This window comes from Euprymna scolopes, chromosome 33, assembly GCF_053919585.1.
Source record: "Euprymna scolopes isolate OS-2025 chromosome 33, ASM5391958v1, whole genome shotgun sequence".
NCBI classification, from domain to species: domain Eukaryota; kingdom Metazoa; phylum Mollusca; class Cephalopoda; order Sepiida; family Sepiolidae; genus Euprymna; species Euprymna scolopes.
In genome coordinates, this window is record NC_136514.1 from 58683991 (window position 1) to 58708837 (window position 24847).

General features: G+C 34.4%; 1 protein-coding gene across 1 annotated transcript in view; it reads left to right on the forward strand.

The window, feature by feature from the left end:
* LOC145258245 (cysteine sulfinic acid decarboxylase-like) overlaps window positions 1–24847 on the forward strand; it is a 117205-nt gene that overhangs the window by 39112 nt on the left and 53246 nt on the right. The window contains exon 4 of the mRNA XM_080116219.1: window positions 8749–8793. Coding sequence (XP_079972345.1) covers window positions 8749–8793 — 45 coding nt within the window. The remainder of the gene's footprint in view (window positions 1–8748; window positions 8794–24847) is intronic.

Consider the following 24847-nt stretch of genomic DNA (forward strand, 5'->3'; position numbering starts at 1 on the left):
CTATATGATCTAAACTCACCCATTCTCAAATAAATGATATAATACAAAACTTAGACACCCCCAAAAAATGCTCTGCTGAAGTTGCTTCAGTTCTCTCTAAACTTTTCAACAAATGCCTTAATGAATTGTGCTTTCCTGACTAGTGGAAAACTGCTTCTGTGATACAAGTTTACAAGAATTTTGGCGAAAGAACTGACCCATCAAAATATCGCCCAATTATCTTCCCCCCTCTTTTTGCCAAAATATTTATCAATTAATCAAGCTTTAGTCCACCACCTTACAGCTGCTAAACTTCTGTCCAATCAACAGTACGGGTTTATACAAGCCCATTCTACTGCAGATATCCTAACTGTAATCTCTGAACATATATACAGAGCACTGGATAAAGCAGGAGAGGCTAGGCCAGTAGCCCTAGATATATCTAAGGCCTTTGACGGGGTATGGCACTATGGTCCTTTCATAGAAATTAGGTCCTATGATAATTCTGGATGAATACTTAACATAATTAAATCCTTCCTAAATAAGAGAAGAATCCAAGTTGCCCTCAATGTTTGTGTGTCAAAACAATATGATATGAATACAGGTGAACCGCAGGGGTCGATCCTTGGACCTTTATTATTCCTGATATTCATAAACGGCCTTCCTAATAAAATTGTCTCTGAAATGGGTATATTTTCTGACAACACTATGCTCTATAACAGGCATGAGGGGAAAAAGAATGAACGTGTATCCAAGACAATCAATGGCAGCAACCCTAGAGGAAGACCTCCGGTCTGTGCTAGAATGGGGACAAAAATGGTCGCATTCAAGGCTACCAAGACTAAGCTCGTTTCCTTTAATAATTAAAAGAAACCTCAACCATTAATAATTATGACTAATTACCTGAATGTAGCTTGTTCAAACTCCTCGGCTTAACGTTCAGGAGGAACATTAGTTGGAACAGATACATTGAGTGCATTGCCAAGGCTACTGCAAAGAAGGTGGGCTCTCTCTGCTGTGCTAGAAAGCTACTTACTACTGAGAGTATTCTGTACCTTTACAAGGCTACCATTCACCTATGTATGGAGTATTGCTGCCACATTTGGGCTGGTGTATCTGCTACTAGTCTCTCCCTCTTAGACAGGGTTCAAAAGAGAGTTGCCAACCTAATAGGTCCCGCACTATCAGCTCGGATTCAACTGCTGTCCCATCGATAAAATATTGCATTCTTCTGCCTGTTTTACAAGTAATGGTAGATGCTCCGATGAACTACACGCCCTAGTACCACCTCAACGTAAATACCCAACAAGCAGCAAAATGTTACTCCTACACAGTCTACTAGATGTAAGAAAGCCTTCTACTCTAATAATTTCTTCCCAAACATCCCTGGCAGAGGATGTGATGTAATCACAAAGAGGATGTGATACAATCTATTTCTATAATGAGACGTTTTCTTTTCTTTTTTTCTATACTTTCTAAACCGATTTATACATATTTTTCTGCATTTTGTCTAGATTTTTTCTTTTTATAAACTTTTAGGATTGAGACGTTTTCTTATTTCTTTTTATATTCACTGATCAAGATGTTGTTTTATATGCATATTATGTGAACACTGGTGAAGGATAATATTTTCATAATTTATTGGAGGATCATCTCTTTCATTCTGTTCATGGTAGGTCGTCACATCTTGAGATGTGCCATTCAGTGTACATTTTATTGCCTTGAAAGAGTACAAAATCGATTTCGAAATCTAGTGGGGTGATGATCTCTTCTCCTCCCAACAGCATCTTTCTCACAGAACAGAAGTTGCTAGTCTTTTTCTACTCTATTATTATTTTCGTAATAATTGCCTGACGTGCCTCTATTTCCTGCTTCCCACTGTAAAACATTCACAGCAAGACTCGTCTAGTTACCTCAACTGCAAAAGAATTTTTCTTTCTTCCAAAATTTTGATGGAATTTCTATGAATAAAGTTTTGGTGATTTTACAGAATAGCTAACAAAGTAAAAAAGAGGTGAAAAAAATAAATACATGAAGAATAAATGTTACCAAAGGTAAGCTAAGTTACTCTTCTACCTCTAATTTGCTTTTCATTATAACGGGACAGGCTTTATTTTTAACTTAAAAAAACACTTTAAAATAAGTAAAAATCTTTAAAAAACTTATCCAGGTAGGTAAAAGAGTAATTTAGCTTGCTTTTGTTAACATTTATTTGCTGTGGATTTATTGTTTTCGCCGATTTTTTTATTTTGTTGGCTATTCTTGAAAATCATCAAAGTTTCTTTCCAGCTAACAATTACATTAACCTCTATCCTTGAGTGAGATTTGGGCCTTGATAGGCAGTCACACATTAGTATAATTATTTTTTTTTATTCTAAAGCAAGCATTATTTTTAAAAATAGTTTTATTTTTACATAGTGAATATTAAAATCCTTTCTTTTTTTACGCTCCACTGCTTCTGATAACAATACGATTGAATGCGAGTAGAAAGAATTTAGGTGTAACTGTTTGACACAATTACTTGATCGTTTCGTCTTGTGATAGCAGATGAGATTGTCTGAAAGGTATCGGCTTTTTGACCTAAATATTAATGCTATTGTTTTTGTTTTTTCTTTCTCCTTTTTCCTTTGCAAAATTCAATCGTTATGCAAAACCAAACAAGTTTTCCTTACAAAACCAACCACCATAAATAAATATTTAAAGATATAAACAACTTGAAGTATGAAAAATTTTGCTGAAATTATTGAATCCAAAAAAGGGTTGATATGGCGGAGAACAAAACAGTCAGATCAATTATAAATATTTGAAGATAGAAAGAATTCGAGGCTTAAAACTTTTTCAAAACATGGCCAGTTTGAGAGTCAATTTCTAAAAGCTGTTCAAAAGCTGATTAAATCCTAAAAGCGTTGATATGCTGTAAAACAAAACAACCAAACCAAACACCATCAATAAATATTTGAAGATATAAACAAATGGAAGCATAAAAAATTTTTGAACAAAAATTACTGAATTCAGTATTAAGAAACCTGAAAAGGATTGATGTGCCGTAAAACAAAGCAAACCAATCAATTTGATCATAATTCTAATTTAAATCTGTGGCTGATGCAATTATTTGTGAAGCAGATTTGACTCCAGATCATTTTGATGCATGTCAAGAAAAATTGCCTTAAGTTGCCTCAGCTTTATGCCACTCATTCACAAGTAGAGGAACAACATAGATCATCATCATCATCATCATCATGAGCAGCAGAAACATTTTAACCTCCATTTCACATGCTGGGACATGTATTGGACAGCTTTTAGAAATTGACTCTCAAACTGGCCTATCTCTGACCAGGTTTTTATTTATCCCTTTTTCTCTTACATCCATTCTTACCACTTTCTCTCATAATCTTCTTGGCCTTCCCCTGCTAATTGACCCTTCAACCTCAACTGTTCTATAATCTATTGACTTAAAAACTCTCACCAATTTCTTTCAACACGATCAAATCAATAAAATTTCTTTCAACACGATCAAACTATTGAAATTTCCTAATCTGCACCCATCTTCGTATGCTGTCGAAATTTTACTTTCTTCTAAGGTCGCCAGATCTTATCATTATACATCCACCATAGCATTTCTATGTCATTTCTCCAACTAACCCTGCTACTTATATTGTTCTACATCTACTAGCCAAAGAGCTCTCATCCATTTCTTCAACATGGCTATACCATTGGAGTCTCTTTTCTTCATCCATCTTTCTTTACTCTTCAGATATAATCTTCCTTCGTATTATTCTCATATCATTTCTCCTCATGCAACACATATCTTCAACTTTCGCTGAGTAGGTTTCAAATCAGAAATTGATATTAATTCCAGTTCAACAGTTAGATTATTCGAACTACTATTCACAATTTTGATTGTTATATTCACAATTTTGATTGTTATATTCACAATTTTGATTGTTATATTCACAATTTTGATTGTTATATTCACAATTTTTCGACTGATGTAAATTCCGACTTTTTCCGGTTCATCTTTTTGAACTGTTTTGTTTTTTAACCTTTCAATGGAACTTGCAAATGTTTGAATTTAGGTTATTCTTAATTATTATCGCCTGTGGTAAGGATTGAACCTTCAATTTCAAAGAGACTAAAGGGAAACACGCACAAATACATAGGTATATATATACACATATATAATCTTTTCACAAGTTCATATATCTTCACTTATATTACAAAATATAATATATATATGTATATATATAACTACTTAATTTACTCACATAAAATTAATATATGAAAGTATAAATTTATGCGTAAACTTTAAGTATTTACTTCAAAAGTGCTCAATACGTAGGTAGAGCTAGTAAGTTATAAAATATATATGGCGATTAAGCTACACTGAATATTCCGCATTTCATCCACTCTAGGACTCTTCAGGCCTATGCGTGAATTTTGTGGTTGTTTGTCGTTTTTATATACGCATTTTCTATTGAGATTTTAGTTAGCCAATCAGCTTTCTAGTATCCACCACGCCCTTCCTATCAGCCAATGAGCATGCACTTATCGGACAAAGGCCTATTTAACCTCCGGTTGAAATGTTCCTTTGTGTGTGCTCTATTTAGATATATTAAAATCAGCATCTGTCAAAAGTTTTAGGCAGACATACAAACATACATACCTACATACATTTAAACAGACAGGTGATATTTATATTATAGATAGATAATATTTTGATTATTTAGTGGAGGATCATCTCTTTCTCTTTCCAAAAGCTTCTTTTCTAACAGAACAGATGTTGCTAGCCTCTATCTATTCTATCGTCATGTTCATGGAAGGTTGTCACATCTTGAGATGTGCCGTTCAGTGTATGCTTTCTTTTGCTTTTAGAGAGTACAAAATCGACTTCAAAATCTAGTGGGAGATTATCTCTTCTTCCTACAACCTCTTTCCTACAGAAGAAATGTTACTAGTCTCTTTCTATGCTGTCGTTATTTTCATCACCAGTGCTTGACTGCAAAATATTCATAGCAAGAACTCGCCTGACTACAACAACAGCAAAGAACTTTCTTTTCTCTTTCTGTGTAAAACTAAACAAAACTACCATGAACAAAGTTTCTTTCTTAGAACATCCCATGTGCAGAAAAAATACCATGGGTTGCACCTTAATTGACTATAACATCTTCAAGTCTAATGGTAACAAATATTTGTTGAATTGTCCTTTTGGTTATGCCAATTCTGCTTTTATCATCCATCGTTTGCAATCTTTTCATTGTGGGGTTCATCACTCATCTCTTTAACTTTTATCCTCGAGTGGCTCCTATGCTTCTATATGCGATGAGACATTAATAAAAATAAAGTGCAGTCTCATACCCACTTCCACAAAATTTTTCCTAAGCAAACTGCTTTCATCGTCACCCATCTCCGCACATGCATACTTCAGCATCCTTCCGGCACTGATTGATACTACTATTTCCAAGGTTATATCAACTAATTCAACCATTAAATTTATACATATTAAAAAGTATCTTGCTGTTCAAATTGCCTATTAAGACTTGAAGGCTAGTTTCATGTGAAGGCCCCAGCATTGCTTTTGATGTGCATAAGGTTAGGGTTACAAAAATAGTGACTTAACCAGACCACTAGAGGCGGTGAGGCTTTCGAAGTAATTGATATTTAATTCATCTCCAGTGGGTCTGCTCATTATTTTCATGCCTGGACGAACGATTAGCAAAAAAAAAAAAAAAAAGACGAAACCAGGTGTACAGTCAGCACCCTAGTTCAATTCATTTGAAAGGAATGTGTTTAACATTGCCCCATATTTGACGTCACTCAAACATGTCTGAATGTAAACGAAATCATCATGATCATCATCATCATCTTTATCTTTTTTTGCTTAATGTCTGTTTTACATACTGACACATGTTCGACAACGTTTAAAAATTGACTTCGAAACTTACCTATCTCTAGACAGGTTTTTATTTATCTCTCATCCTCTCATTATCATCATCATCCTCATCATCATCATTGTTATCATGAGCAACAGAAGCATAGTTAACATGCTGACATGTGTTGGATGGCTTTAGAAATTGACTCATCTCTAGCCAGGTCTTTATGTATCCCTCTTTCTCTTGCATCTATCCTTATCACTTCCTCCGATGTTCCCCTTCACCTTTCCTTGTCAATTGACCCTTCTACCTCAACTGTTCTATATCTACTTACGCAAGAACTCTCATCAATTCTTTCAACATAACCAATGAAGTCTTCTATTCTGCACACCTCCCCTATACTATCGAAATTTAATCTTCCTCTGATGTCATCAGATCTAAACGTGTCTTTAGAACTCGCATTACAGGTCCATCATATTATTCTTATATCATTTCTCTCCATACAACGCATATCCTCAACTCTCAGTGGCCAGGTTTTACTTCCATGCACCGATATAAACGCACATTTTCAAATTGATTTAGTTGCAAAATAGAATTTTTGCATATTTTAAAAAATATTTAAAAAGTACTTTTTACTTCTACCAAAATAATATATCTAAAGCTGAATAAACAAACATTTCTTTCCTAAAGTTTTTTTTTTTTATTACAATTCTTTAATGGCACAAAATACACTCTAAGATATTCTTTAGTTCTGAGATTGAGTTATATTTGGAAAAAAAATTCTATTTTTATTCTCCTAATTTTCCATAATTAAACGATTTATCATCTCTCACTTAGCTATCCATATATTTATATTGCCATTTTCACTCTGTGTTGATGTAAACACCCTCTAACTTTTAGCGAGGTCCGTTCGTCGCGGCGGATACTCAGATAGTATGTGTCATTTGACTTTTAGACGTCAACCAGTTTTATGCTCTTTGTGTGAGTCGCTCGCAGGGAGATCTTTTCTCAGCTAAAAACTTATGTGAAAAGAATAGCTTAACAGATATGTCACATATTATTTGGATTCTTTATTTAATCCCCGAGAATAGCATACTCTCGTTTCATCATCTACGACTGGATAGAAGTCGGTGCTGATGCACTTTCTGATCCGCGCTATTTTTCAAATCGTATTTCCAAGTTTAATTAAAGTTTTATGATGTTTTTTTTTTATTCAATTCTAAGGTTAAAGTACAGAATAGGTACAGAACATCCTCCCCTCCCCATGTTAAGAATGGCTTTTTAAATAATAACGTTATTATTTCAGCACGGATCAATAAGTGCACTAATACTTTTTTTTTTTTTTTTAATTATTTTACTGGTTGCATACTTTAATAAATTGTTGATTTTTATTTATTTATTTTTTTTGTGTGCTAATGCAGAGAGTGATCCGCGCTATTTTTTAAATCGCATTTCCACGTTTAATTTACATTTACATTATTATATGTTTTTTTTTATTCAATTCTAAGGTTAAAGTACAGAATGGGTACAAAACACCCTCCCCATGTTAAGAATGGCTTTTTAAATAATAACGTTATTATTTCAGCACGGATCAATAAGTGCATTAGTACCTAGAAGTCCTAAGTAATTAACAGTTGTATTTTCAGTGCGGCGACACTCAAAATTACAATTATGAATTACTTAGAACTTTTACTCAGTCATGGATGATGGAACAAGAACATGCTACTCCCGTGTATTAAATAAAGAGGTCCGTTCGAAATAACGTGCGAGTAATTTTCTAGCTAGCACAAGAGCCCAACTTATTTGCAACAGCCTTGGTAATGTTCTTAATTTGTTTCAATTCATGTAGCCTGTGAATGTTAAGCCAAGGAGTTTGAGCAATGAGCTCTCAGGGCAATTGGTGATTAAGAAGGTTTTTTTGTAATTGATAAAGGAAAGTAGTTTAGTCTTAGTAGCATTATCCTGCAACCTAGGAACTCTCATCCATTCTTTCAATGTGACCATGCCATCGAAGTCTACTGTTCTGCACATCTCCAGATTTAATCTTCCTCTGAGATTATCCTTTAAGACATCTGTAACGTTACACATGTAGACCCAACACGTTATAGCAGAGTATATCGCAAGAAACATAGGACAAATAATAACTGGACTCTTTTTTTTTTTTTTAACAACATTTATTTCTTCATTCTCTCGCCATGGGTGACGTCACGTTACAGCTGTGACGTCACCGACATCTCTAACATGAGCGTCTATTTTTCCTTACCATGGCGTCATTTTGCTGTTCATATGCAAATGCATACGCGCGTCCGTGCTGTTAAACATCCATCCTATTATTCTCATATCATTTCTCTCCATGCAACACATGTCCTCGACCCAACTGGCCAGGTTTCACCTCTATAAATCATCACACCACACAAACACACCTGATAGACTCTTTCCTCCTTTGTCAGCTGTGTTAACGTAGTGATAAATTTGTTACCATACTAATAACTAGAGCTATGACAACAGCATATTCTCATCACTGTTTTGACTCTCGAGTATATATCCGACATAGTTAGATACACTTAATCAACCAAGAACCACATCACTCTATATAAAAGCATTTAAGATATCAACGGATACACACTCGAGAGTCAAAACAATGAAAAGAATATGCTGTTGTCATTGCCCTACTTTGCAATGTTGAAAATATTGTTTATCACGTGTTTGCATTCAAACTATTCACTTTTAATTTTTCAAACTTGAAAACTTAAAAATCACAAGAAGTTGAACATTTTTCACAAAATTTCGTGTCGATATGCAAATTAAATTGGATATACAATAACTTATTTATTTTTCTATGCAACAATATTTTTTATTTATTTATTCATGCTTTTTCTCTCTCTTTTTTTAATTTTAGGAGCTGCTGAAAAATCTGCAAAAAACGAACACGCAAAAATGTCAGGTGTGTTTTTTATTTCCTTAACTTTGATCTTTTTATTTTTCCACTTAAATGTATTTTATCACTTCTATTTACTAAATTCATAAAATCATTAGCAACGATTGCATTTATTACTGGCAACAACAGGGGAGGGGTAATTGGTTTACCTTCCTAATAAATTATAGCAAAGAACAAGGCACAAAAGAAATGCAAACTTAATGAAGAGTATTTTATTTGTAGCAGAAACTGGCAGGTCAGGCTGCTAAAAGGGAAGAAGTAAAAGAAAGTTCTTTTAAGGTCGTTGAAGGGCAGTCAGTACTGTGTCGTCCCCCGCTGGATAGCAGTTGTCTCAAATTGAGACCGTTAATGCTATAGCGAGATGTCCAGTGAACAGGAGATGAAAAAGGATAGATGTTGCTACTCTGGCGGTCCGGATCTGACTAGTTGACGTTCCCTTAAAACTTTTAGGGAGCAGATGAACCAATGCGCCCTGTTAGCTAATTGGTCAGCCTGTGGCCGGAGAACTCAGAGCAGGGCATTGATTCACCAGAGAAAATAGTTCTCTGTGACTGCTACAATTCTTCTTCCCTATCATTAGTACTACCTTAGAATACTTAGTCATGTTTGTCAGGGATTGATGACCAATACATTCAAGAAGATGGCAGGTCACAATAATGATAACAAATGCAGATTCTGCCACACAGAATTGGAAAGTGAGCCATCTGGTATCAAGTTGCAAGGCTCTTTTGGGGAATGGCTACTACACAGCGAGACATGATGGAATATGTAAGTACCTCCACTGGACCATCTGTAAAAAATTAAACATCCAGTGTAACAGCAAATACTGAGAACAGTTGGAAATGACTTATATACCATACATTACGACCATGTAATCCCTACAGTCACATACCTTGAAAATGCTGCTGTGAAACCTGACATTCTTATATGGAATAAGTCAGAGAGAGTTGCAACCTTGGTTGAAGTGAGTGTCCCTAATGATGGAGGTCTGAACAGAGCTGAAAGGGAGAAACAGACCAAATATCAAGGTCTCATGTATGATATGAAAAGAAACTGGAATCTTAGGGAGATATCAATCATACCAGTTATAGGTGCTACAAGGCTTATGAAGAAGAATCTGAAGTCCTACCTAACTAATATTCCTGGTGAACCAAGTGCAAAAGAGATCCAGACAATTGCACTTAAAGGAACAATGAGGATACTAAAAAGAACTCTCGGTTGGTTGGTTGGTTGGTTGTTTTGTTTTACGGCATATCAACCCTTTTCAGGTTATTTAATGCCGAATCTGGTGATTTTGAAGAACGATTTTTTAATATAGTATATTTGTTTTTTTAAGTCTTATTCTATTTAACCCATAGTTGGGACCCTAACAGGTGCTACCACTCCGGGTCAGAGTGGACCTGGGAGCAATGGCAATTAAAGGGTGGCTCCACACTCCCTAAGGCCTGCAAGCTGGGGCCCTCACCATCGGATATAGTTTAAGGTCATATCCAGGACCAAGAACTCTCGGCTGGTTTCAATAAAAAGCAGGGCAATGTTGGCAGCTGGTTTGGCTGCCCCATACCCATGATTACAATCTTCAAAGGAAGAAAATGTAAAAAAAAAAGCAGCAAATAATAATGATTTTATTATAATCGGCAGCAATTCTTGGCCACAGATTCAGCACCATAGATACCGAATCATGATCTCACTATGTACTACTACTACTACTACTACTGATGATGATGATGATGATGATGATAATAATGATAATAATGATAATAATAATGATGATAACAATAATAATAATAATAATGATAACAATAATAATGATGATGATGATAATAAAAATGATAACAATAATAATAATAATAATAATAATAATGATGATAATAATAATAATGATGATAATAATAATGATGATGATAATAATAAAAATGATAACAATAATAATAATAATGATGATGATGATAATAATAATAATAAAAATGATAACAATAATAATAATAATAATAATGATGATGATAATAATAATAATGATGATAACAATAATAATAATAATAATGATGATAATAATAATAATAATGATGTGATTTTCTACAATGCTCATCATCATATCGTATGAATCCAAAAGTTCTATTGTTGCCATTGGTTTCCCTGATATTTTCTAGTCAGAATGAGGATTAAAGGAGGGACCATGCGAAGGTTGCCAACATCCTAAGTTAAAATGATTTTTGTGGAATGAATTGGTGTTGAACCACGAGACCACTGTCTAGATGTTGAGTTTGCAACACAACTTGCATTATTTGGATTATTCAGACTTCTGCTTTCATTTTGGTTCATATTCTCACGATGTTCCAGAATTTTTTTTTTTTAATATTGAGGTCACATTACTATATTTATTGGGGGGGGGGTAACAAAGTCTTTTGTTGTCCGGGAGCAAGTAAATTGTCCTTATCTTTATACTTTGAGTTTTAACCATACGTTTGGAAATGCTGTGAAGACCTGCTTACTAATATTACAGTAATATATTTGATAAGTGAAGCACTGGGAATGGATAAAAAAAATTGTCATTTAAATTACTGCATTATATTTGGTGTGATCGGGTAATAGAATCTTTGTTCTATTTGGAGTTACCCCGGAGCGATAAATGCAAATTATGGTATTACATATTAATCTTTTCAATATCAACATAATTTCTATTTATATTATTGTGAAACAGAACTATTTTGTTGCTCTGCTTGTTTTGAGGCAATAAATGTAAGATTATAGTATTACTTATAAAAGGGATAGCTATAGTAAATATATTACATTATTATGATTTTTTTTATTTTTTTTTTTTATTCCGATTTCACCCCAAATAAGGCACAGTGCCACTTTGATGTATGGGGCTACTATCGGGAACAGTAGTTGCAGGGATACTATGTAGGGAGTCGAGCAGCAAGATGTCTATTCACATTACATTTGAACTTCTGCATGTCAGTACAGTTGAGAAAACATGAACCCGGAAGGGAGTTCCAGAGTCTAGCAGTTCTGGGGAAGAAACTATTAGAGTAGAAGGCCTTCTTACATCTAGGGATCTCTACTGTGTAGGGGTGGGACTTGGCTGCTTGTCAAGTTTGTCGGGGGGGGGGGTATTTACGTGGAGGGGGTACAAAGGGTTGTAGTTGTCAGAACATCCATCATTATTTTTTTCAGTAGAATAAAACAAGAGAGAGGATTGGGTTGATCAAGGGATAAAGGTAGGATTGGGGAGTAGGATGGGAATATAAGGGAAGAGAGAGACGGCTGGAGAGAGTAGAGGTAGAAGTATCGTATAAAATTGTTACACACACTACTTAGTTTTTTTATGGCCTTAGGCAACATTGAGTAGCTCATCTAGTTTATAATATAGAGGCTAGTTGTGTGCGTGTGTGTGCGTGTGTGTGCGCGTGTGTGTGTAGTATGAGTTTTAGGAGCTTTAAACCTATTTTTTTTTTCAGATGTACTTATTATTATCTATTACTATTTACTACTACATATTATTACCATATATATGCGTGTGTGTGTGTGTGGGTGTGGGTGTGTATATATATATACATATATATATATATATATATATGCACGAGGGGCATGCAATAAGTAATGCCCTTGATCCACTTCCTATAGCAGTAGAGCAACGAAACTTGGCACAGTTATTAGTCTTTCTCTACATAGGAACCACCCAGAGTTATGCATTTCTCCCATCGTTTGATGCGGTTCTGGAGACTGTTTTTGTAGAACACCCCAGCTTGGTCCTCCAACCGCAACGTGACTTCAGAAATCAAGGCTGCATCATCTGGAAAACGCTTCCCTTTCAAAAACAACTTCATGGTTGGGAAGAGGTGAAAGTCAGAGGGTGCAAGGTCAGGAGAGTAGGGAGGATGGGGAAGGATTTCAGAACCACACGCCCGTGCTTCTGATCTGGCGACATGCGAGTTGTGGACCGGAGTGTTGTCCTGCAGGAGGAGGGTACCTTTGCTGATCTTGCCCCGCCTCTTGATTTTTATAGCTTCCCTTAATTTCCTCAAAAGTGAAGCATAATAGGCTCCTGTATTTGTGGTACCCTTTGCCAGCAAATCTGTCATCACTACTCCGACTTAGTCCCAGAAGACTGTGAGCATTACCTTGCCAGCGGAAGGCTGCACCCTTGCCTTCTTTGGAGGTGGTGAGTCCAAGTGCTTCTACTGCATTAACTGGGCTTTGGTCTCTGGATCATAGTGATGGACCCAGGTTTCATCCTGTGTAATCAGTCTTTTGAAAAACTGACTCATCTTCTTGGCACATCTCCAAATTCATCCTCGAGCACTCAACGTGTTCCCGCTTCTGGAATGGTGTGAGCAACCTGGGAATCCATCTAGCAGACACCTTATGCATATGCAAATGGTCATGAATGATAGTTTCCACACACCCTGTACTAATCTTGACATCTTGGGCTATTTGGCAAATAGTAATGCGCCGATCTTCCAAAATGGGAGCCTCAACTTGATGGACAGATGCCTCATCAATGGCAGAAGGGGGGCGACCAGGTTTGAGAGCTGTTTCCACAGACTTCCGGCCATGTTTGAATTCACGATGCCAGCGTTTTACAAGGTCATATGATGGGGCATTATCACCATAAGTTCCTTTCATTTCATCAAAAGTCTCCTGTGATGTGCGTCCTTTCAAATACAAAAACTGGATCACTGCTCGACATTCAATAGGCTCCATTTCACACCTGACTCAGTTCAAACACCTGTAAAACAGAAACCACAATTAGTTCAGAGCTGTAATAACCCGTAGAGATATAAATCATTGCACTTGCAAAATTTCAGCTAGATCAGACAACTGGAAGTGAGTCAGGGGAATTACTTATTGCACGCCCCTCGTATATATGCACTTAAACAAGGAGAAAACAAATTTTCATATATATCCTTGTAGCCCGTCGACGTAAATACCCCCAACAAATCCGACAAGCAGCAAAGTCCCACTCCTTCTCAGTAGAGATCCCTAAACGTAAGAAAGCCTTCTACTCTAATAGTTTCTTCCCTAGAACTGCTAGACTTTGGAAATCCCTTCCGGGTTCCTGCTTCCCCAACTATACTGTCATGCAGAGGTTCTAGTGTTGCTGCTCAACTCCCTACATATTATCACTGCAACTTATGTCTCTGATAGTATCCCCCTACATCAAAGTGGCAATGTGCCTTGTTTGGGGTGTAAATGTAAGAAAAAAATTTTAAAAGTAACTGTTTATAATTAATGGTTCGCATATCATGTTAAATTCTATACTAGGTCTACTTAGTAATTGATGATCGCCCAGCATATGCATTACTTTATTTAGTCTTCTTACTCTCCGCCGTCTATAGTTCATCCCATAATGGTAAATTCCCTCTCCCCTCGATAAATCGTCAGTCATACTCGACTTTCGATGTACCTTAGAACAACATTTATCACCATTACTGTATTGTATTTGGTAAGTGGGATGGTGTGTGTGAGGGCGGGGGCGACTGAATCTTTTGTTCAGGAAATTGAAATCTGTTTGGGCAATTTCCATTATACTCGTGATCAAAAATGCCATTGTGTTTTACTCGGCATTGCACAAGCGCCATAAATTACCTAAGTATTACTTTTAAAACAAAAATAAGTGAATTACATTGTTGTTGTTTTTTTTTTTTGTTTTTTTTTTTAAATATCACATTAAAACGAAAGAGGAATGCGTTTAAACACATACATGGTGTTGCCGGAGAGTCATAATAATAATAATAATAATGATAAGACCAAAGTGTAGTATCTGTTCTTCAGATTGCTGCACTTCTATTTCTCGTTCTTTTTCGGTGGAGGAGAAATCCTTCACGACTGAGACAATTTTTATTTTTGTACCTTTTCTCCACGTTAAAAAACCACCCTGGTGTCTAACTCTGTCCCGTGGGGAGGCATAGTAAATAGGTATATTATTGTTTTTTTTGTTTTTTTTTAATATCACATTAAAACGAAAGAGGAATGTGTTTAAACACATACATGGTGTTGCTGGGGAGTCATAATAATAATAATGATACAGTATCAGATCTGGTATGTGGTAAAGTCAATCCAAAGTGCTCAATGTTCCGAATAGAGCAGATATGTTTAAAGGCCAAATTGCCTGAAAATAATAATCTCACTATGTTTTTTTAACACTATACAAGAAAATCTACTTGATATTGGTCGGTAGTCATATTAGTAATATAATGATATTATATATAATATGATATATAATAATAAAAAAGTGCCCAATATCTTAGTAGGTGTTTAAATACAGCATTGCACTGGAGAAAGAATTTCTTTTACTGTTGTTATTAAGTTGTAGATCAGACAAAGTACATGAACAATAGTAATAATACAGTTTCAGATCTGCTAAGTGATATAAGTTGGTCAATCCAATGTGCTCAGTGCCCTGGATAGAGCAAGTATGTTTAAAGACTGCATTACTAAAGACAAACACTACTACAGAATGGGATGATAAAAGTGTTGCACCAAAGAAAACAACATTACAGTTTTATTTTAAAACTTTTATTGAAAAAATCAATTCAGGTAACTTGATTATAACAGCTGACATCTATTCAATGTAGCCGCCTTCAGCCTCAATCACCGCCTCGATACGGGTCCAGAACTGGGAGCATGCCTTTCCACAAGTGCCGGCAGGAGCTCAATGAATACTTGGCAGATGGCAGCGATCAGGCTGGCTTTGGTGTTGTGGGAGGTCATGTTGGTGATGTTCTTGACGTATGACCAAATGAAGTAGTCCAGCAGGTTCAGGTCAGAGGGAGACGGGGAGGGGGGCAGTGAGAGAAGGGTATAAAGTCGTAGTACTCCTTCTGAAGCCAAGCCTGGGTCTTTTTGGACTTGTGGGCTGGCACTGAATCCTGCTGCGACACCCATGGTCTGCCAGCGACCACCTGATTGCATCAGGGGATCACCTCACTCTTCATCACATCCAGGTACTCTTTGTTCCCTTTGCATAAAACTAAATTAGACTAAATATATACAACAGTATACCTGCCAGCTATGTTTTAAAATTCATTATTTAGGAGTAAATTCTATACATACGTATATATAAAAATATACATAAATCTAATTTTATGTAAATAGAGATATTGAATTGGTGAATTGAAGCTTGGCGTATTATTTTTTTGCTCCTTCTTACTGTCTTATCTTACACAAAATGTACAACATATATAGACAACCCCCCTCCACCTCCTCCTATTAGATACATAATCCCACCCTATTAAAAAAAACATAAACTAAAACGAGATGCAAATAATAATAATAATAATAATAAGAAGAAGAAGAACTTGCCTTTATTTTTCTTTTTTTTTTCTTGTCTTCTTTTTTTTTCTCTCATTTTTCTATACTAATTTTGATATGCAAACGACTAAAACCTTGACCTATAAATATGCATGTCTAGACTTATGACACGTGCCAACTATCACAAAATTTCTTTTTTTTCCTTCTATCTTCCTCCCTACAAGCTATCCTCCTACCCCTACTCTCTATTGTCTCTTATCATCAAACTTAATTCAGAATGTAGAATAGAATTTAAATTTGAGATTTTTTTCAGGCGTACGAAGTATAAATATTTTAACTTATGCGGTTTCATAAATCTGCTCACCAAAGCTGCATCTAATTTTTTAATGACTATTATGCTTTGATAAACCATTCTTTTATTTTGCCACCGGATATAGTTTTATTCACTACTTGGATGTAACACTTGGATTTAATTTTTGAATCTTATATAAACAAAATCTTTGCCCGATATATATAAACAAAATCTTTGCCCAATATATATAAACAAAATCTTTGCCCGATATATATAAACAAAATCTTTGCCCGATATATATAAACAAAATCTTTGCCAAATATATATAAACAAAATCTTTGACCAATATATATAAACAAAATCTTTGCCCAATATATATAAACAAAATCTTTGCCCAATATATATAAACAAAATCTTTGCCCAATATATATAAAAAAAATCTTTGCCCAATATATATAAACAAAATCTTTGCCCAATATATATAAACAAAATCTTTGCCCAATATATATAAACAAAATCTTTGCCCAATATATATAAACAAAATCTTTGCCAATATATATAAACAAAATCTTTGCCCAATATATATAAACAAAATCTTTGCCCAATATATATAAACAAAATCTTTGCCCAATATATATAAAACAAATCTTTGCCCAATATATATAAACAAAATCTTTGCCCAATATATATAAACAAAATCTTTGCTCAATATATATAAACAAAATCTTTGCCCAATATATATAAACAAAATCTTTGCCCAATATATATAAACAAAATCTTTGCCCAATATATATAAACAAAATCTTTGCCCAATATATATAAACAAAATCTTTGCCCAATATATATAAACAAAATCTTTGCCCAATATATATAAACAAAATCTTTGCCCAATATATATAAACAAAATCTTTGCCGGATATATATAAACAAAATCTTTGCCCAATATATATAAACAAAATCTTTGCCCAATATATATAAACAAAATCTTTGCCCAATATATATAAACAAAATCTTTGCCCAATATATATAAACAAAATCTTTGCCCAATATATATAAACAAAATCTTTGCCCGGTATATATAAACAAAATCTTTGCCCAATATATATAAACAAAATCTTTGCCCAATATATATAAACAAAATCTTTGCCCAATATATATAAACAAAATCTTTGCCCGATATATATAAACAAAATCTTTGCCCGATATATATAAACAAAATCTTTGCCCGGTATATATAAACAAAATCTTTGCCCAATATATATAAACAAAATCTTTGCCCAATATATATAAACAAAATTTTTGCCCAATATATATAAACAAAATCTTTGCCCAATATATATAAACAAAATCTTTGCCCAATATATATAAACAAAATCTTTGCCCAATATATATAAACAAAATCTTTGCCCAATATATATACACAAAATCTTTGCCCAATATATATAAACAAAATCTTTGCCCAATATATATAAACAAAATCTTTGCCGGATATATATAAACAAAATCTTTGCCGGATATATATAAACAAAATCTTTGCCCAATATATATAAAAAAAATCTTTGCCCAATATATATAAACAAAATCTTTGCCCGATATATATAAACAAAATCTTTGCCCAATATATATACACAAAATCTTTGCCCAATATATATAAACAAAATCTTTGCCCAATATATATAAAAAAAATCTTTGCCCAATATATATAAACAAAATCTTTGCCCGATATATATAAACAAAATCTTTGCCCAATATATATACACAAAATCTTTGCCCAATATATATAAACAAAATCTTTGCCCAATATATATAAAAAAAATCTTTGCCGGATATATATAAACAAAATCTTTGCTCGATATATATAAACAAAATCTTTGCCGGATATATATAAACAAAATCTTTGCCGGATATATATAAACAAAATCTTTGCCGGATATATATAAACAAAATCTTTGCCGGATATATATAAACAAAATCTTTGCCGGATATATATAAACAAAATCTTTGCCGGATATATATAAACAAAATCTTTTCCCAATATATATAAACAAAATCTTTGCCGGATATATATAAACAAAATCTTTGCCCAGTATATATAAACAAAATCTTTGCCGGATATATATAAACAAAATCTTTGCCCAATATGTATAAACAAAATCTTTGCCCAATATATATAAAAAAAATCTTTGCCCAATATATATAAACAAAATCTTTGCCGGATATCTTATATAAGCAGCGGTGAAGGAAATATGTTTGCATGTGATTGCGACCTGATACTTTGGAAATATTACAATGCAATGGATCTTTTTACCTCCTTACTACCAGGAATTTTCATTTCAAAATTTAATATTCTTTTTGGATTTAAAGCACAATATCCTTTTTCTGCCTTCATATCCAATTCCCTTATTCTACATATCTAAAATGTTTTAAAAAGTTTAATTTTCTATGTTTATTGCTTTTAGCAAATAAGGTGCAAACTAGTGATGGGGCGATTCCAAAGTTTTCCCCGATTTGGATACAATTACAGATTCCGTTCTAAATTTCCGATTCCGATACGGTTCCCGATTTCGATTCTTTTTAAATTTATAAATATTTAATTAGAGATTTGTTGTTTTTTTGCAAATTTTAAAATTATTGTATAAATTATTGATTTATATATTGTTCTCAAATTCGGGAATTTTTACTGTTGAACTCGAATCTGTACAGAGTTTCGGTCGGAGGTTACATCAATTGAGACGTTAACAAAATGTAGTATCTGTTCTGATGCTACACTTCACCTTTTCTCTCCTCATTCAATGAAAGAGAAATCCTACTAGACTGAGGCAATTTTAATCTTTGTTTCGATCCAGAATGTCCCTTTTTTTGGAGCTGGATATCCCACAGTAAAAAAACGAGCTTGTGTTTAATTTTACCCTCTAGGGGAGGCAAGTAAATAGGAACACCCAACATAAGAACAGTAGAACGTCTTGTGTTTATGATTTTTATACAAAGGTAAAGTCCAATTGTATTATATATTTGTGTTATATGTATTTACATACACATCTCAACATCATCATGTCTACACAATGTCCGAACTGTCTGAACACAATATGTCCTCACTCAAAGAGCTTTTTCCTTCTTCCATCAGCAAGATCTAAGAAAGAACATTTTTTAATATATAAGAATTATAACATGAACAATCTCTCTAAGTCTCTTACAAGAACATCTCTCTCTCGTACAACATCCCTCACTGTAATAAGACTCCTTCTAAGAAATTCTCTCTAAGACTCATCTTTTAAGAAGACCCCCTATATAACAATAGGAACACCCAACATAAGAACAGTAGTAGGAAGCTTGTTCATAACTTATAAAAATCGATTTTATTTGGTTTTAAAGAACCTTTAACAATTTAAGATATTTTTTTTTAATATGATTTTTGGGGGAGAGGTAGCTGCTTTTTAAAAAGACTCTTGAATAACGAGCTATTTTCAATCGATATTTATTCAATATTTTCCCAAAATTTATATGTGCTACTAACCCTCCATCCTAAATTCTTTAATAATTTTGTTTTTAGTTCACAAATATCACCTCAAAAAGTAGATTATCATTGGGGGAGGGTACTTTTAAAAGTAGATATAATTTCTTTATAATTTGACAAACTTGTATATGTTTTCCCTTTTTGTATTTTATCCAAGACTTTGATAAATTTATTGTGAGATATTCATATATATTTTTAATAGACAAAGCGGTTTCAAGAAAATAAAACTTGCCTATTCGTTTCAAATCTTTTAACTGTGAACTCTGAGAAGCGTCATCTAGATATTTGGCAAGTAGATGTGAAAAATTACTTGAACATTTGATCGGGCTTCAGACAGCATTTGGCGCTGTAAGAATCGCTAAATCTAAGCATAAGTAAATGATACAGGCAGAATCAAAGAAAAGTTTATGCTAAAAGTTTTTGAAAGTATTAAAATTCACAAATTCATTTCAAACTCAATTCAAAACTAAGCTTTTTCACAACGTTTTTTCCATTCCTTGTCATATTTCTCAATTCTGATTGATGGAGCAGACAAAAACCTACCCAAAACCCAACTAGATAAAAGCATAAACCCCATATTTGGATGTTATTATAATCTATAAATTTTAATTTTACAAATAGTTTATAAACAATAGAGATTTATGATTAGTGCAAGCAATGAAAAATTTAATTTAAAAGTATTAAAAGAATCGATTTTGGAATCGGAAATCAGGCACAAATTTTTCCGATTCTGATACCCCCACAAGTCCCGATTTTTCCGATTCCTGATTAATCGTCCCAACACTAGTGCAAACCAATGAAAACATTTGCTTATATTTCCCTATATTCTTGAATAAGCATCGAAAACTCATGTGTTAAGGAAATAGATTTATTCAATTTTATTCTTTGTTTTCAAACAATAAAAATTTCTATATGTGAAAATTAACTTTTTCAAATCATAAAATTTAAATACATAAATTTTGATTCAATTACTCTATCTTGTATATTAAGCAATTTTTATTTGGCTAGGATTGTCTTATTTAAAATATTACATCTAATAATATTTTGTAAGACCGAAAATCACTGGATTTGAATACCAGTAGATATATTTTCATTTCATTATTCTGAAGTGTATATGTATATATATCTACTGTATATTTCGGCGTATAAGGCGACCGTCAGATAAGGCGAGATACAAAATTGGAGCAAATTTTCATAAATTTATCATATATCGGTTGTATAAGATGACTGATAAATCATGAAACCATATTTGTTTAGCCTAGGCTAGAGATTGCAACACCCAGTATCTGATGAAATATTGGTTTTTAAAGATTATTTTTTAACTTTAAGAGTTGTCTTATACGCCAAAATGTACTGTATATATATAGCGCAATGATAAGAAGCCTTGATTGTCATTTGGGTGGTCGGGTTACGATCCTGGCTTGAGGCAGTTGCCTGTCTAGCCGCACTGATGAGATGTGAAATAGCGAAACACTACTGTATGTGGATGACTATAATGCTCCCTATATTGGGTTGAGCATATCGGGAAGTGATATACAAACTGCCATTAGCATATTAAGCGACACTCTTTGTGTAAACAAATCGAGTGGAGGCATTTGAACAATGTCAAAATATTGTTAATTCATTACCCACACAGCATCAGTCGTATAGTGCAATGGTGAGAAGCCTTGACTGTCATTTGGGCAGTCAGGTTTCGATCCTGGCTTTTTTTTTTTTTTTAGTGATCACCACTTATCAAGGCCCGGAAGCCACTCAGGGATAAGGGTTATTGCAAGTACATTACGTTAGTGTGGAGATTTGATGAAGTGTTTAATTAAGGGGGCGGGTCATTAGGAATTTGTTAACGTTGGACTTGAACACATCCAAGTTGTAGTCCACAGGCAGGCAGACGGAACAGAGTTCCACAGGCGTGCAGTTCTAAGAAAGAAGCTTTGTTCATGGAATCCACATTTTGATTTAGGCACAGATATAGAGTGGGGGAAATTTTTCACAGTGGATTCAGCTAGACGGGTGTTTTTCGTGAAAGATTGGCGAGGGGGTACCAGAGATTGGAGTTCAGACGAGCAACTGCCATGGAAATAACGATAAAACAAGGATAGGCTCGCAACGTCTTTCCTGTGGGAGAGAGGTTGCAGGGTAGAGAAAAGGGCATCCCCCACTAAGCCACGAAGTCTATTTTGTACTCTGTCAAGGCAGGATAGGCTGTTTTTAGCAGCTCCTGCCCAGATATGGCAACAGTATTCCATCTTTGGACATACTTGGCTTTTATATAGATAGAGAATTGCATCAGTAGTGAGATATCTTCTGGAGTGGTAGAAGGATCCCACCATCTTTCCAGCGACCTTGGCAACAGACTTGATGTACGTGTTCCATTTCAGATCAGGAGTAAAGGTCAAACCCAGAAGCTTGTCAAAACACGGGGCCTCACCCAGACGAGAGCCATCCATCACAATTGATGCCAGCTGGGGATCAGAGCGTTGATGATGTAAGGATAGGAGTTTGGTTTTGGATGCATTAAAGGTAACCAGCCACATCTTCCCCCACTGAATCACGCGCTCGAGATCAGAGGAGAGAGAATCAGAGAGAACTTTGTCATTTACAGCCTTTGATGTGTTGACGAAGATGGTCGTGTCATCAGCATAGATGTCAATGAATGATTTAAGTATGTGTTTAGGGAGGTCATTGATGTAGATCAGGAAGAGAGTTGGGCCCAGGATTGACCCCTGAGGGACTCCAGCATTTATATTGCAGGCCTCCAATTTTTGTCCATCTACCACTACTCTTATGAGTCTATCGGAGAGAAATGATTTAATGATTGAGAAAACATTTCCAGTTATACCGTAGCTAGAAATCTTGTGCAGTAGACCCTTATGCCATACCTTGTCGAAGGCCTTTGATATGTCAAGAGCAATTGCCCTAAAAAGGAAGCCTTTGTCAAGAGATTCACTAATCCTGTGGGATATAACCGTCAGCACATCTGCAGTAGATCTTGCAGAGCGGAAACCATATTGTGTGTCACTAAGAAGGTTATACCTGCTGAGGTGGTTGACTATTTCTCTATTTAATATCGATTCCAGCAACTTACTCATAACACACAGAAGACTTATTGGTCTGTACTGAGAGGGAGATGACTTGTCACCTGAATTCTTAAATACAGGGCAAACTGATGAGGTCTTCCAGGGAGTCGGAAAGCACTTCTCCTTAAGGCAGCGCTTAAATAGTTTCGTAAGCATGGGAGCAAGTTCTGGTTGAAGCTTTTTTAACACTATAATTGGGATGCCATCAGGGCCAGTTGCTTTACTGGAATCTAGGTTCTTTATTAACTTGGCGACCTCATGCACGGATATTTGTATGTTACCTAGCTTATGGGGAGTTGATGGCCTTCATCGCATAGGGTAGAATTAGCTGCAAAAGTTAAGGCTTGAGGCAGTTGCCTGTCTAGCTGCACTGATGAGTTGTGAAACAGCAAAGCAGTACTGTATGTGGATGACTATATATATATATATATATATATATATATATATATATATATATATATATATATATATATAGTGATCAACAGACAGACTAGTTAACTGTATCACTGCTCTTCAGTCCGGCTATACTAGCACCCAACCCATTTGGAAATAGGGTACGTATAGGGTCCAGTATCAAATAATTTTCATACATTGTGATTTGACCTTTGAAAACTCTACTAAACTCCTCTGCCAATTTTGTGTCTAAACACTTGAAATTTTAGATGTAGATTCCTTAAACATAGATCAAATTTTTAAATTTGATTTGAGCCTAAAACAATAAGTGTTAAGGGGCCAGAATTGTGGTCAAAGTTTAAAAATTTGACCTCTCCGCCAATTTTTAGTCTAGACATTTGAAATTTTACGTAAAGTGTATTCAGACATAGAGCAAGCTTTTAATCGGGTTTTGGCTGAACACTTGGCTGCCAAGTAGTCAAAATTCAAAAGATTTAACCTAGCAAACTATTCAGCAAATTTTGGGTCTAAACATTTGAAATTTGACATAAAGGGTTATCAGACATGAAGCAAGCTTTTTAATCAGTTTTTGGGCGAAATTTGGGCTGCCAAGAGGTCAAAGTTGAAAGAGTTGACCTATTCAGATTCTACTAAACCCCTCCGTCAATTTGGGGTCTAAACACTTGAAAATTTACTTGGACATGAGTCAAACTTTATATATATACTAGCAAAAGTACCCATCGTTGACTGGGTTCAAAAACAGCCAACAGAAAATGGACTCTGATTTATGAAAGTATGATAGGTTATGAAAAGGAAGGGTTGTAAAGAGATAGCTTCGAATTTGGGGGTATCAAAACCAAAGCAAAATATGATGAAAGTAAAAATAAAATAGATAAACCCCATAATTTATTATACCATACCTGTTCACACTGAAACACTTATCACAATATTCTGTGGATCTATATTAAAAAAACTTTGTTAAACTTTGTGACATATTTCCATTCTATGGAGGCCAGGCGCGAACGAACACCCCATAATTTTATTATACCATATTTTTTCAAACTGAAACATAATTATGAAAGTATACTTACGCAGATAGATATGAAAAGTCTTTATTAAAGTTTGTGCCTATTTCCATTCTATGGAGGCCAGGCCCGAACGCTAACATCACAATTTTATTATACCATCCCTATTTAAGTTAAAACATACTTATCAAAGTATTATGTACATCTATACCAAAAACACTAGTAAACATTTTTTTTTTAATTTTTTATTTCCATACTTTGTGAACCAGGCGCGAACACAGCCCCCACAATTTTAATGAACCACCGTTCTGCCAGATCAAATATACCCATTACTGTGTCTCGATACATCTTCTATCATCATATGTAATCAGTTTTTTAAAATAGTCAACCATATAGGAGCCTATTCGTGACCAGACACACACACACATTCAGCTTTATATTATATATATATATATATATATATGTATATATATATATATATATATATATATATATATATATA